A 13131-nucleotide genomic window follows, 5' to 3' on the forward strand; every position below is an offset into this window, starting at 1 on the left:
CCTGCTGACAAAATATATAAGCCTGATCCATCATCTGGAAAGCTGGAAAATCAAATTATATCATCCACACACCCTTGCATTTGAGCAACTTTTTCCTGCTTGCAAGACCCAGAGCATAAAGGGGTGAGCAACAGGAAGACAAATCCAGTAGATGATACCAACACTTTCAGGCTGCCTCAACAAACATTTTAGTTCTAGTTTTAGTGCTGCTTATATATAAGTAGCTGCTGAGGTATCCATTTGCTATCCTCTTCCCTTAGTGCCGCTCTCTGTTTGCTGCCCTGGGTTAGAAGACGTCTACACATCACAACCAGTCCAACTGAGAGATAAGCAGTTTGAGAGAGTTTTAGTACCTTTTCCATCTGAAAGAATCACAGGGTGGGTGGTAAGCACACCTGCACCCAAACCCCTCAACATGGTTATGGCTCAGGGTCCAAACAGTCTCAACTCCTCAGAGCTGCTTGCATGTCAGTGCAGCGCTGTTCCATTGCTGCAGTGCTCCTTGCCAGCTCAGGGACACCCTGGAGTAACCCACACAAGTCTTACCACAAGAGATACTTCTGAGTGGAAAACAAATCTGCAGTCTTGGGTCACCCAAACTTCAGCCTTGCTTAATATAAATTTTATGTTCTTCAGTATCCATTGGGGAAGCCTTTCCTCTGAGCTGGAACACGGCGCTCAGTCTTTGAGACCTCTGGTCATCAAACTACTCTGGTGCTCCTTTGTACATACAACAGGAGTCAGCAACGAGCACCACACCCTTCAAACCTGAAAGGGGTCCAGGTCCCCTTTGCTACTGCATAATGAACAACAAACACATGTAAACCTACCATGTTATTTTGAAAAATAAGCCAGTCTGTTACTTTTCTGAATAATAATTACCCAGCTTAGATCTGACCTCAGCTGATTCTGTGCTAACCTAAGAACTTCATCCTTTCTTTGTCTATTTGTCTGTTCTCTGTTTACCTCTAATTTATCTTTTTTTAAATCCTGTCCTTCCTGTTGCTGCCTCACCTTTTCCACAGTTTTTGCTCTGATGGTCTGGTACAAAAAGTAGGGAGTCTGCTGAGTCCATAAGAAAGCGTAGCCATACTAGCAAGAGACTTGTTCTCTTATAGACGTTGGAACTTTGTATTGGCTGTTTTCAGCCAGCTAATTTTGCTGTTAAGTGCAGAGTAAAAAACACTGAGTAGCAAGTTCCAAATGGATTTGGTCAGTTGCTGTCACAGCAATTGCAATAAACTCTTTTATCTCCAAATTTCCAGCATTTAATCAGAATTATTTGTAAATCTGTTCAGTCTCATGCTTTCGGTCTGTGTCTTACAAAACTGTCTCCCACCTCTCACTCCCTCATATTTTGGCCCTCTCTAGAAATCGGTTCTCCATGTCTAAAGGTAGTTCCTCGATGTCAGCATGACAGCGTGGAAATACGCAGAGCAGTATTAGCACCTTTTGGGTGCCTACTGAGACAAACCCCATTGCCTAAGGCTGTAAGGGTCTGTTTCTCCATGCTGAAGATGCTGGGAATCCCACCACCACTTATAAAAGGAAGGAACAGGAGAAACTTTGTGCTGCTGATGGTTTTGCATCAGCACTTTTCACTAGGACCTCTTCCTTAGCACCACCCAAAAGACTTTGGTCTGGCATTGCTTTTGCTTGCATAAAGACAAACATTCCTTCAGCAAAGCCCTGAGATAGCAGCAAATGCCAACAAACAAAGGGTCACACCACCCTAGTAGAGCTTTCTTTGGAAACCCAAGCTGGGGTATTACCACCTAATTTTTGTATAACAGCCCGGCAATCGGTTCTTCCCTCAGGGACAGCTTGTGCCTCCCTGTGAGTGGATTCAAACCCACAAGTCCAACTACCAAGTTCCTGGCTAATTTAATCAGAGAGGATCTCTCTTCTCATCAAAGTTGGGCTTCTGCTCAGAAGTGAATATGGAAGAGGAAAGGTGAGTTTGCAGGTCTGTTAGGGCTCATAGCTGAAGAGGTCCAGGAGACACCTATATGTGGTTTCTTGCATTACCACCTGTATCAGTGAGAGGAGAGCTCAGTAACTTAGTTTGCTTGTTGGGGTTTTCTCTGCATGTATCAGTGGGATTAGTAAAAGATATCATATGTCCTCCTAAATTTTGTCTTGCTCACAATATATAAAAACAGTTTTCAGGACAGTGACCAAAGACCAAGGCTCCTTCTTTGTGTCCCAAAAGGTCTATGCCAGCCTCCTGTTCCTTCACTTGCCCCGAACCCATCATTTAGTTGATTTTTTTTTTTGTCTAGTACCATGGAGAGAAAAGCCAAACAGGATTATTGTTCTCCTCAGATTTCGGATTGTATGGTACATCCTGGTAGCTGTGATCAGACATGCAGGCTTGACTGCATTCCAGGAGGTGGGAATTTAACGTCAGCCTTCTACATACAGGTTAGGTGTTCTCAGTTAGGCTAGTCCATAAACGAAATGATGTTGTAATTTCTATTCATTCTGCTGGGTGTATTTTAAAGGTTGCCTTTTGAAAGCAAAACCAGGCTTATTTTCTCACTGGGTACTTACCAAGCCAATGGTATTAACCACAATTACTATTACCAGATTACATCCTAGGTCTTAGTTTCATGAAGGAAGGAATGTGCTGGCATAATTCCAAGCTTAAAAATTAACACAAAGTACAAGAGGGGACATCTTTTTTCAAGAACAGTTTGCTCCTCTTCCCTGTTATGTAGGTAATTGCAATATTGAAGGATAACCGCAACAATATTGGGAAGTTAAATATTTACTTCTACAGTCAATAAGTTCCCTGCAGAAAAGTTAAAGCTTGCATGGACCTTCATATAAAGTACTGTGTTGGATGCCTCCAGAGCAGAACTCTCCGGTTTGCTTCCATCAAAATGGCTCTTCTATTTCAGTGTTTTTACCAACGTACTGGGATATTTCTTCTTCTGATATCATCTTTAATCTTTGCTGAAGGTGGAAAGATCCTGGTGATACCTCAGGATGGAAGTCACTGGCTCAGCATGCGCCCAGTAGTGGAGAAACTCCAGCAAAATGGACATGAAGTTGTTGTGGTTGTGCCGTCAACAAGTTTGCATATGAAGCCAAAGGAGCCTCAGAATTATACAGTGAAAGTATATCCAATACCTTACGCAGAGGAACATTTAGCTGTTGCCCTCAAGTCATTTGTTAATGCTCATTTTATTGAACAGTCTGTTTTGAATATTATTATTACAATGTATCAAAGCATGTTAGAAATTTCCAGGTTCTTTTTCACCAACTGTAAGAGTCTTTTGCACAATGAAGACATGATGAACTATTTGAGAGAGAGCAAATTTGATGTGGTTTTCACGGATCCAATTCTGATGTGTGGAGCGATAATTGCTGAGTATCTTTCAGTTCCTTCTGTCTACTTCTTGCGGGGGTTTCCTTGCAGTATGGATTCTGAAGCTACCCAGTGTCCAAACCCTCCTTCCTATGTCCCTAGACTTTTCCTAAATAATTCAGATAGCATGACATTTGCTCAACGTGTGAAGAACGTGCTGGTCCGTATGCTGGAGTTCGTTTACTGTAAGCCTATATTCACTCAATTTGAAGAACTTGCATATGAGATTATTCAAAAGAAAGTGACAGCTACAGACCTTCTAAGCCATGGATCTGTTTGGCTAATGAGATATGATTTTGTGTTTGAGTTCCCAAGACCAGTGATGCCAAACATGGTTTTTGTTGGAGGGATAAACTGTGATCAGAAGAAAAAACTGTCTCAGGTATAAAGATTTATTTTGTTTTTATTGAAAAGGCAAGAACTTAAATGTTTAAACATCATTACATCAAAACCTAACTGATAACACCTTGGCATAGATAGAAAGCTAATGAGAAATCCTGCATGGTGCAGAAATGTTATTTCTTAGTATCCAGCATTCAGATTAAATCATATCCTGGCAAACCTAAAGTCTTATCAGATATGAAAATTTAAGTGACAAGTAACTTTTGTGCAAAACATAAGCTGTTTTGTTGAACTGTAGCTCACCTGAATTTTGGTGAGTTGCAAACTTTCCTCCCAACAGGAGTCAGACTTGGTAGCGTCCATTTCATCTACGTTTCTTATGCCATGTCCATGTCCATAAGAGCTGTCCCTATGATCAAAGCCAGGCTCAGAGGAGTTGGCTGTATTTCTCTGAAAGACACTGAAGAACATCCACAAGCACAGTCTACTCTCTGTCTGCCTTATGGTGTCCTCCATTTCCATCTTTCTTGTGAACTGTCTGTCCATACTTCTGTATACCCATTCTCCTTTCATGGATTGTGCAGGTTATAGGACTTGAGATTTTAGCAATTCATCAGTTCTTTTTCTGTCACGTCCATCTGCTGGACAGATTCATTTACATCTTCCCTGTTATGTCAAGTTGTCAATATCTAACTCCCCAAAGAAAGCCTGTTAAAAATGTATCTTCCCCTTTTTTTCATAGGCTATTTAATTAGGTTTTAAGCTTTTCTGGGTATGGATGTCTTCTGTAAATTCCTATTCAGTTTTTTGTGTACCAACCAGGACTCTGAATCAAGTACAGCATATTCTATGGGAGATCGAAACAGAAAAGGAATATTCAAGTATTGCAAATTGTGAGTACCCCCACAACAGAGTAAGGTAGAAGAAAGCCCTAATATCATCTGCTTTTGTCCAGGTAGGTATGTTTAGTGCTTGTGTTGGAAGTGGCAGAGCCAATCCTCTTATCAGGACAGTCTCTAGTGCCACTTGGTTCTCTCTAACTGGTTATATCTGTTCGAATGAAGGAAAAGGAGCAGCAGTTGCTTGCAAGGGGTCTTTCAAAAGCATGTGGAGTCAGGAGCAAGAAAGATTGCTGATCGGATATTAAAGACTCAAGCAGATGTCTGTAAATGCCCCACATCAGACATCCATGACTCTCTCTCTTCATCTGTCACCTGCATCTGCATCTTCTTCTAGCGTTCATTTGACAGCCTTTTTAGAGGTTAAGAGCAACAGATCTGTTTCTGTGCATCACCTTCTCCTGATCTGTTTGAAAATTCCCATTAAGTTAATCCTGTATTGTAAACTACCAATATGGGGAGAATGTGGGTGATGGAGCTGGCTGCTCTTTTTGGAGGGCAAGTTCTCAATAAGGTCAAAGCTTTCCCACCAGGCTTGAAAATAAGCATACAGAAATTGCATGTGAAAGAAAGCTCCACCAGTGATGTAAAGCCCTGAATGCCCTGGAAGAGCAAATTGTATCCCAAATGCACCAGTCACCTACTTATAAACTTCTGTGGTGAGAGGTTATCACCAACATTTAAAAACACAGCAATTTATAACCAAGAAGAATCTGGACCCATAGAGTTGATGAACTGTTCAGTCATGAACTGAACTGACATTGGCCATGAACTCGTGAGTTCATGAATTAGAAACGTGTTGTTGGTTTAGGTTATCTATCTACAACTGTGAACTGCTGTTTTGCAATTTAGTTTTATACCCCATAGGATAAGAGGTTAGATGGATATTATATTTAGAGATGGGGAAAGATTTTGTTGGCTACATCTCTTCAAAAAAATGCACATTTGCATCAATGAAAAAAATTATTCATTTTTCTCAGTTGTACCAACAGGTTTTGGTTATTAAAAAAAAGCAAAAAACAAAACCCATGTACTTCAATATTGATTTCTCGTATTTATCTTTACTATAAGTTATGTTTCAAAGTACAACTTGCCTCGACTTAATTAGAGAAGAAAATACATATAAAAATACCAAATTACTACGCTCTGTGACAACTGTCAGCCTTCAGTGGCACAGAGAACTCCAGCACTAGATGGCAGTCATTTTAGTGTGCTTTTTATATACCCAGTACTACCATGTGGGGTCAGCAGTGTTTCTGTCCATCCACTCTGTGTATGCATTTCTTTCATGGATTCCCATACACCTTAGAGCATGTTGTCAGCAAATGTCAGCAGAAGTTGCAGGGTTGCTGGCGGTAAGAAGTGTCATGAGGCTATGGCCCTATTATGGGAAGAAGAAAAGGCTGAGGCATTGAGCTGTAGTCTCGGCTTGGGTGAGCGAAGTCTATGATAGGAGACACACCTTTCTCGTGCTCATGTAAACCTGCTTTTGAAGTGCAAACCTTGTCTCAACCTTTTATAATTATTAATCACCTACCGTGACTCCATTGCGTGCAAACTTTTGAACACCTGAAATGTGAGGCAAGTCAAAAGGGCAGAGGTATCACTAGGAAGCATTGCCAAGTGGTGTGTTTGCGTAGGTGGAGCGTAGCTACAAAAGCTTGTGAACCACCCCTGGCCTGTCGTGCATGAGTTCCTGTCTGTCCAGCTCGTAACATGCTGGTGGTAGTACTGCTTCCCTTCTTGTGCTGCCTAAGTCCTGCCGCTGCTGGAAAACTGCTGGTGATCCCAATGGAGGGCAGCCACTGGCTCAGTATGAAGGAAGTGCTGGCCGAGCTGAGCAAGAGAGGGCATGAAATAGTTGTTATCGCACCAGACAACAAAATACTGATAGATTCCTCGGGGATGTATGAATTGAAAACGTACCCTGTACCTTTCAAAAAGGGAGAGATGGAAGAACTTATTCGCTCATTTAGTGCAAACTGCTTTAGCAAAGAGCCTTTCCTGGTTAGATTTTTGAATACTTGGGATAATTTCCGAAAGAGTTCTGCCATGTTTCAAGTTTCCTGCAGTTCCTTACTGTACAACAAAGAGATGATGAAATACATCGAAGAAACTAAATTTGATGCCATCTTTACAGATCCTCTGACACCCTGTGGACAGATAATTGCTTTGCACTTTTCTATCCCTACTGTTTTCTTCTTGCGAGGCGTTCCATGCGCTATAGACATTCATGCTGCTCAGAGTCCGGACCCACCGTCCTATGTCCCACGAATGTTCTCACTCAATACAGATCATATGACGTTCCCTCAGAGAGTGAAGAACTTCCTGATTAGCATTTCAGAGTCTTTCACCTGCAGTATGGTCTTTTCACCATTTGAAAACCTGGCCTCAGACTTTCTCCAAAAGCCGATGACAATTACGCAGCTTTTAAGTCATGGATCCATTTGGCTGAAGAGACTTGACTTTGTCTTTGACTATCCCATGCCTGTAATGCCCAATATGATTTTCATTGGAGGCATAAACTGCGGACAGAAGAAACCATTATCTCAGGTCAGTGACTGGCTGGGAAGGGTATAACAAGGGAAAAGTTCTGGCAGTCATACACCTGCATGATCTGAGTGCAGTTTAGTAGTGTGTTTGATATGGATATTTCTTACCTAAAGACATAATTTAGATTAATGCTTTCTGTATAGCCAATCCACGTGAAAAACAGACCAGGAGCACAAGATGTGATTCCACCTCCTTTCCTTGGGTCTGCCCATCACAGGAATTTTGTTTGGTGAGGGGACCACGTGCTATGCTGTGTTTAATTCCAGGTGAAGTCAGGTACACAAACACCATCTTGCCCAGGAATTAATGCAAAAAGGGTATGTGAATTACAATGGTTCTTCCAAAAAATCTTTGCCTCACATAAGAGGCAGTAGAATATTTCTTCAAGACCATTAGCTGCTTATCCGGTCAGAAAAATAACTCACTGGGTTATGTGCAATAACATCATGTGCTCTTTTCTGTAACAGCAGTCTTATATTTGAGTCAAAGGCTAATATTTTGTCCTGAAGTTTTTTGGCCTAACAACAACTTCCATCACAAAAACTAGACACCTGAATTCTCAACTACATTTTTAGGAGATATCCAGTTTGGTTAGGGAAATGTTGATGGGTGGTTGCTTGGGCATCTGTGGTCTAAGAAGTACTTGATAAAGGCATGCATGTGATGTACGTTAGCTTATTGCTGCATGTGATGTACATTTTTGCTTACTTGTGCTGTAAGAACAGCCTCATGTGAAGCCAGGGATTAGGTGGAAAAGGAGATATAGGAGGAGACAGCTCTCATCAGCAGATGATGAATTTGTAGTTAGTGTTATCCAGCAGTTTCAGCAATAAATCACATCGTTTCCCAGAAAAGATAAAGTTTTATCCTTTGTGAATGTTAGATAAACAGACTCCTCTATTCTTCCCTTGAACTTTTTTCACTTGCCAGCCTTCTCTGAGTTCTGGGGAATGGATTCCTCTGGCCTATCATCACTCTTACTCTTCCCCCAAATTCATAGGCCTTTGTGAACATGAATGAGTGAAGCTTCACAACAAAATAGATTTGCATTTTACAAGCCTGGCACATCTTCCCCAGAGCCAACCTTAACTGCCCTTAGGCTTGCTTTACTCCTGCTGGTACTTCAGCTGAAAGTACTGTTTATTTCTGTTAAGCTGCTAGTGTTCTTATCTTGTTTTTTCACAAAAGCCTCTTTCAAATTACATGTCATCCCCCCACATGACCACTTCTATCAGGGTAATGCTTTTTCCTATCTGTTCTGTCCATCAGAGCTGCTTAATGGTTTGAGGACCCTGGGACAAACCCAGGTGGATCCTCTGGGAAAGCAGCATCCTGCCTGCAGGCGTGGCCATGTGGCAGCTCCCAGTTAAAATCGGACTTTCCTCTGAAGACAAAGCTCAGTCTCACTCTCATCTTGCTCAGGGGCTAAATATTATAGTCCAGCAGCAATATTTATTGCAGAAGTACCGATTCTTCACTCCTAATTTCTTGTTGTCTTCCGACTATGTCTCTGAATCACAGTTACATCAAACGGCAAAACATAATCCTGCAGGTTGACAAGTTTATCACAAGTATCTGTTAACTGCTCAGACGTGGTATCTTACTTCTAGTTTTTCATCTGAAGTAATAACATCACCTCTTACGATTTAAAATTAATTCCTGGCCTGAAACAAGAGGGCTGTTACGGGCTAATTCTGTATTTGTACGTTTGTATATGTGCAGGCTTTCCTGTATTTAATTAGATACAAGAGGAACAGAGTGGCTTTTCTTTCCTGTTGCTCCTGGAACAAGAAAATGATCGAAAGAGGCACAGAAAGATAAGTCAGGATGAGAACAAAGAAGTATTGTGCATGATAGCATGGATTTGGTGGTTTTCCTTCACTGATGCAAGCCTCTGCTGCAGTGTTGCTTACTGTAATAAATTTGTACCTGGTGTACCTGACGCCAGTGCTGAGCTGTATGTAAATCACAGAGCCTCCTCCTTAGGTTATGCACAGATATCATGCTGTATAGTGGCATAATTTTATAATTTTAAACATAAACTTGACAAGCATTTCAGACCAGCTATAAAACATTTATCAAAAAGAAAGAAATAGAAGAAGGAAAGAAAGAAAGAAAGCATTTTAACATCTGCTTTCAGCAAGCCCAGTTACTTCCAAGTGCCAGCACTATTCAAAAACTTAGGAATTTGGTTTTGCAGAGTCTGATTTTATGTTCACTCTAACATCAATCAGCATGGGCAGTCAATCAGAAAGGACCCATACCAAGGGAGCCTCAGATTCTAAGCCGGGTTCTGCCCAATTCAAGCTGATTTATCACTTTCCTTAAATGATTCATCAATGCCTTGAATGGTTACTGGTGAACCGGTTTTGCTGGAAAAGCTGGATCAGTAAGGGGGAGTGTGAGAACCTGGCAGGGGGCTGTGGGTCTATTTAAAATCTGTTAGGTCAGGGCAGATGAAGAGACTTTGGATTTCTAGAAACATGGCTCATGTAAGTAAATACAGTTACTTAGTTTCTGCGAGGGTTTTGGTTTTTCTGTCTCTGTTCTGCTTGGCCAATAGTGGAAGACTGTTGGTGGTGCCAATGGATGGGAGTCACTGGCTGAGCATGCACTCAGTGCTGGCAGCTCTAAGCCAGAAAGAGCATGAAATCGTCGTTGTTGCACCAGAAGTAAACTTGAATGTGAAGGCATCTGAATATTACACTCTGAAAATGTATCCAGTGCCTTTAACGAGGGAAAAACTGGGAGCAAGCATGCATTCATTTGCGAATGATCTTTTTGAGAGAAGGCCTTTTCTTCAAAGAATTATTGCACTTTACAAAAAAGTTCAAGTCATCTCTGGTCTCTATGTCTCCTCTTGTACCAGTTTACTGCACAATAAGGATCTGATGCAATATCTTGAAGGGAGTAAGTTTGACGCTGTTCTCACCGATCCCATTGTACCATGTGGACAAATACTGGCTCTGCACCTCTCTATCCCATCGATTTTCTTTTTACGGGGACTCCCCTGCAGTTTTGATTTGCAAGCTACCCAGTGTCCAGACCCCCCTTCCTATGTCCCAAGAACATTTACAGACAACTCAGACCACATGACATTTATCCAACGCATGGAAAACTTATTTCTGAAATCATCAGAATCCTTTCTTTGCAATTTTGCCTATTTGCCATTTGAACTTCTGGCCACAGATGTTCTCCACAGACCAGTAACAATGAAGGAGCTCTTAAGCCATGGATCCATTTGGCTTAAAAGAATGGATTTTGTTTTTGAGTATCCCATGCCAGTGATGCCCAACATAGTTTTCATTGGAGGTATAAACTGTGGAAAGAAAAAGCCATTATCTCAGGTCAGTGGTTTCCTTGCTAAAATGTATTAATGTTTGAAGGGAAAAGGCTGTTTGCTAATGCTCTGTGTGTATGTGTGTATAATTGTGTACATCAGTTTGTGGGATTTGTACATGCAGTAAGGTATACTGTAAATACAAAGAAAATTGGTGAAAAACTGAGTTGATTATAATTCTCTTCCACTCTTGCAGGTACTCTTCTATAGCATTAGCAGGATCTAAGTATTTTTGCTTTTGCAATTGTTTTCTTTGGACTAGGTGGAATTAGTTTATCACTGCACTCTCACTAACAAGGCACACACCCACCAGTGAGGGTGATCCCCATCTTAGCGGGCAGGTCTGCTGCTTGTATTTGCCAGATCAGTATTATTACTTGAAACTATTTGTTTTACTGTCACAAATGATTTTTAAAAACAATGAATCTTTTCAGTTAATAGAACCATCCTTTCGTAATTTAGAAATAAAGTGTCATAACATGTCAGACAGCAGGTAATGTTCTGGTTGCTTTGTCAATCTAGGCTTATCCTTTCACCCTGTGGATTCTTTATGCAATTTCCTGCAAAACTGTTGGAGCTTTATGTAGCTGCTAGCTACAAATGTGTACCTAGAGCTGCAGTAGTTTGGTAAATGTCCTTAAAAAAATTCTGGTGCATACTCTCTACCTTCATAGTAAATTACTGTATGGTCAAAATAATAATAACTGTGCAATAACTTTCATAATTAGGGCTGACTGACTGCAAATCATGTTTATGCATTAGTGGTGTTTGCTTTCATGGCCCTGGTGCATGCTCTTCCCAGGCTGATCCAGAACAGTATTTCTGAGTTGCTAATCCAGTTTTAAATATATCTGGCAAAAAACATTCCCTTGACCTTCCTCCTTCCAGCCGCTACTTTATTCTTCCAAAAAGAGACCTTTCAGGGAAATGAACTTAGCCATTTTTCTGCTTTAATTATAATGTCAAGGTATAAAACTGATAAAGAAACCAGACTGGTTTCCATGTGAAGCTTTAATATTTTTCTAATCTTTTACAAATAGAAAATGATTTGGACTGGCAGGAGGGTAGGTTTTCCTATACTGAAAATTCTTGTTTGGAAAATTAATGATCAGCACTTTTGAGCAGAGTACTTGTTGAAGGATCCCTCATTTCCTTAAATCCCAGTGTCTTTCAATACAAAGAGGTGGGTGTTTTCCAGTCTAGCTGCTGCTCTGATTACTGCCTGCCAAACTGGCTGAACTTTAGCACCTCTTATTCCATCTTTGCCATACCCGTGGTTAGACATTTACCACACAGCAAATAAGTCTAAAGATCATCCGGAGAACCACATCATAGATTGCTTAAAAGCGTGGAGCTGGGGATATTCTTTCTGGGCAGCACTCACCAGATTTCTGGTGAGTAAACCCAGTCGTAATGAATGGAGACATGGAGCAGGTCTGCTTTGATGCGTCCAGCACAGCATGACTAGCACTGAGGGGATGGATGCAGCCTCAGCGATTATGCTAACCTCTCAGATATGGCATATGCTTTGACTGCCTCAGACGTAGGAGATAGCAGTGCACGCAGTTCTTATTGGAGAGCCTCCTCTGCCACTCTGTGGGAGAGCCTAGAGAGTTGGGCAAATGAGGATGCTCATTTGTTTTGTGGAAAGTCCCCCTCAAAGAGTGTTCAGACGTCTCTGCTCTGCCCTCCAAGACCACAAAGCCAACCCCTCCATCCCCTGAGGCAGGTCTCAGTTGCTGGAAGTACCGCTTAGTGCAGGTGATGTGTCCTGCAGACAAATCCAGCATCACGTATCGTATCCATCTTTGTTAGTCCTCTCAGTCTACAAACCATCTTAAACAGCTCTTCCATATTTGCTATGGGGCCATAAGCCCCCTAGAGAGGAGTCTTCAAAGAGAGAGAGAAATGGGACAGGTCTTGCCCGAGGGAAGGGCACAGCCTCTGCTAGGCTGAATAGTGATATGAATGTGACACATCTCCTGCACTTGCAAAAGGTTCAGCCAGAGGGAAGCTATCACAAGTGCAGTCCCAACCAGAACCACACCTGCCTCCTTACAAAATCATAGCATTGTCTAGGTTGGAAGGGACCTTTAAGATCATCGACTCCAACCATTAACATAACACTGCCAAAACCACCACTAAACCATGTCCTTAAGGACCACATCTACCCATCTTTTAAATACCTCTAGGGATGGTGACTTGACCACTTCCCTGGACAGCCTGTTCCAATGCTTGATAACCATTTCTGTAAAGAAAAATTTCCTAATATCCATCCTAAAACTCTCCTGGTGCAAGTTGAGGCCATTTCCTCTTGTCCTATCACTTGTTACTTGGGAGAAGAGACTAACCTCACTACAACCTCCTTTGTAGAGATTTGTGGAGAGCGGTAAGGTCTCCCTTGAGCCTCCTTTTCTCCAGACTAAACAATCTCAATTCCCTCAGCTGCTCATCATAAGACTTATGCTCTAGACCCCTCAACTTCCTTCCTGGGACACTCTTTACTTTCCCTCTAATAGAAAGAGATGGACCTTTCCTGGTGCATCCACCGCACACCACCAGCTTGTGGACTTGGCTGGAATTAAATGTTTATTACGCAGCTTTTTATCAAATCAGTGATTATC

The 13131-nt window shown here is 41.6% G+C and overlaps 3 protein-coding genes and 1 pseudogene across 3 annotated transcripts in view; all 4 read left to right on the forward strand.

Moving 5' to 3' along the window:
• LOC104287152 (UDP-glucuronosyltransferase 1-8-like) overlaps positions 1-2789 on the forward strand; it is a 10492-nt gene extending 7703 nt beyond the window's left edge. Inside the window, exon 3 of the mRNA XM_009885819.1 lies at positions 2721-2789. Within this exon, the coding sequence (XP_009884121.1) occupies positions 2721-2789 (69 nt within the window). The remainder of the gene's footprint in view (positions 1-2720) is intronic.
• Positions 2790-3236: 447 nt separating this feature from the next.
• Positions 3237-3761, forward strand: LOC104287153 (annotated as a pseudogene).
• Positions 3762-6330: 2569 nt separating this feature from the next.
• LOC104287154 (UDP-glucuronosyltransferase 1-1-like) lies at positions 6331-8191 on the forward strand. The gene is made up of 2 exons (XM_009885821.1): positions 6331-7167; positions 8168-8191. The coding sequence occupies exons 1-2, from the start codon at positions 6331-6333 to the stop codon at positions 8189-8191; spliced, it is 861 nt and encodes a 286-aa protein (XP_009884123.1).
• Positions 8192-9650: 1459 nt separating this feature from the next.
• On the forward strand, positions 9651-10733 carry LOC104287155 (UDP-glucuronosyltransferase 1-1-like). Its single transcript, XM_009885822.1, has 2 exons — positions 9651-10514; positions 10704-10733. The coding sequence occupies exons 1-2, from the start codon at positions 9651-9653 to the stop codon at positions 10731-10733; spliced, it is 894 nt and encodes a 297-aa protein (XP_009884124.1).
• The last annotated feature ends 2398 nt before the right edge of the window (positions 10734-13131 follow it).

This window comes from Charadrius vociferus, unplaced genomic scaffold (assembly GCF_000708025.1).
Source record: "Charadrius vociferus isolate BGI_N301 unplaced genomic scaffold, ASM70802v2 scaffold245, whole genome shotgun sequence".
In the NCBI taxonomy this organism is placed as follows: domain Eukaryota; kingdom Metazoa; phylum Chordata; class Aves; order Charadriiformes; family Charadriidae; genus Charadrius; species Charadrius vociferus.

What these genes read in the sequence shown, in the direction of transcription:
- LOC104287154 (XM_009885821.1), top strand. Translation starts at nt 6,331, where the DNA reads ATGCTGGTGGTAGTACTGCTTCCCTTCTTGTGCTGCCTAAGTCCTGCC. An exon ending in AGAAGAAACCATTATCTCAG is followed by an intron (nt 7,168 to 8,167) that starts GTCAGTGACTGG and finishes CCAAATTCATAG; the next exon opens with GCCTTTGTGAACATGAATGA.
- LOC104287155 (XM_009885822.1), top strand. Translation starts at nt 9,651, where the DNA reads ATGGCTCATGTAAGTAAATACAGTTACTTAGTTTCTGCGAGGGTTTTG. An exon ending in AGAAAAAGCCATTATCTCAG is followed by an intron (nt 10,515 to 10,703) that starts GTCAGTGGTTTC and finishes CCACTCTTGCAG; the next exon opens with GTACTCTTCTATAGCATTAG.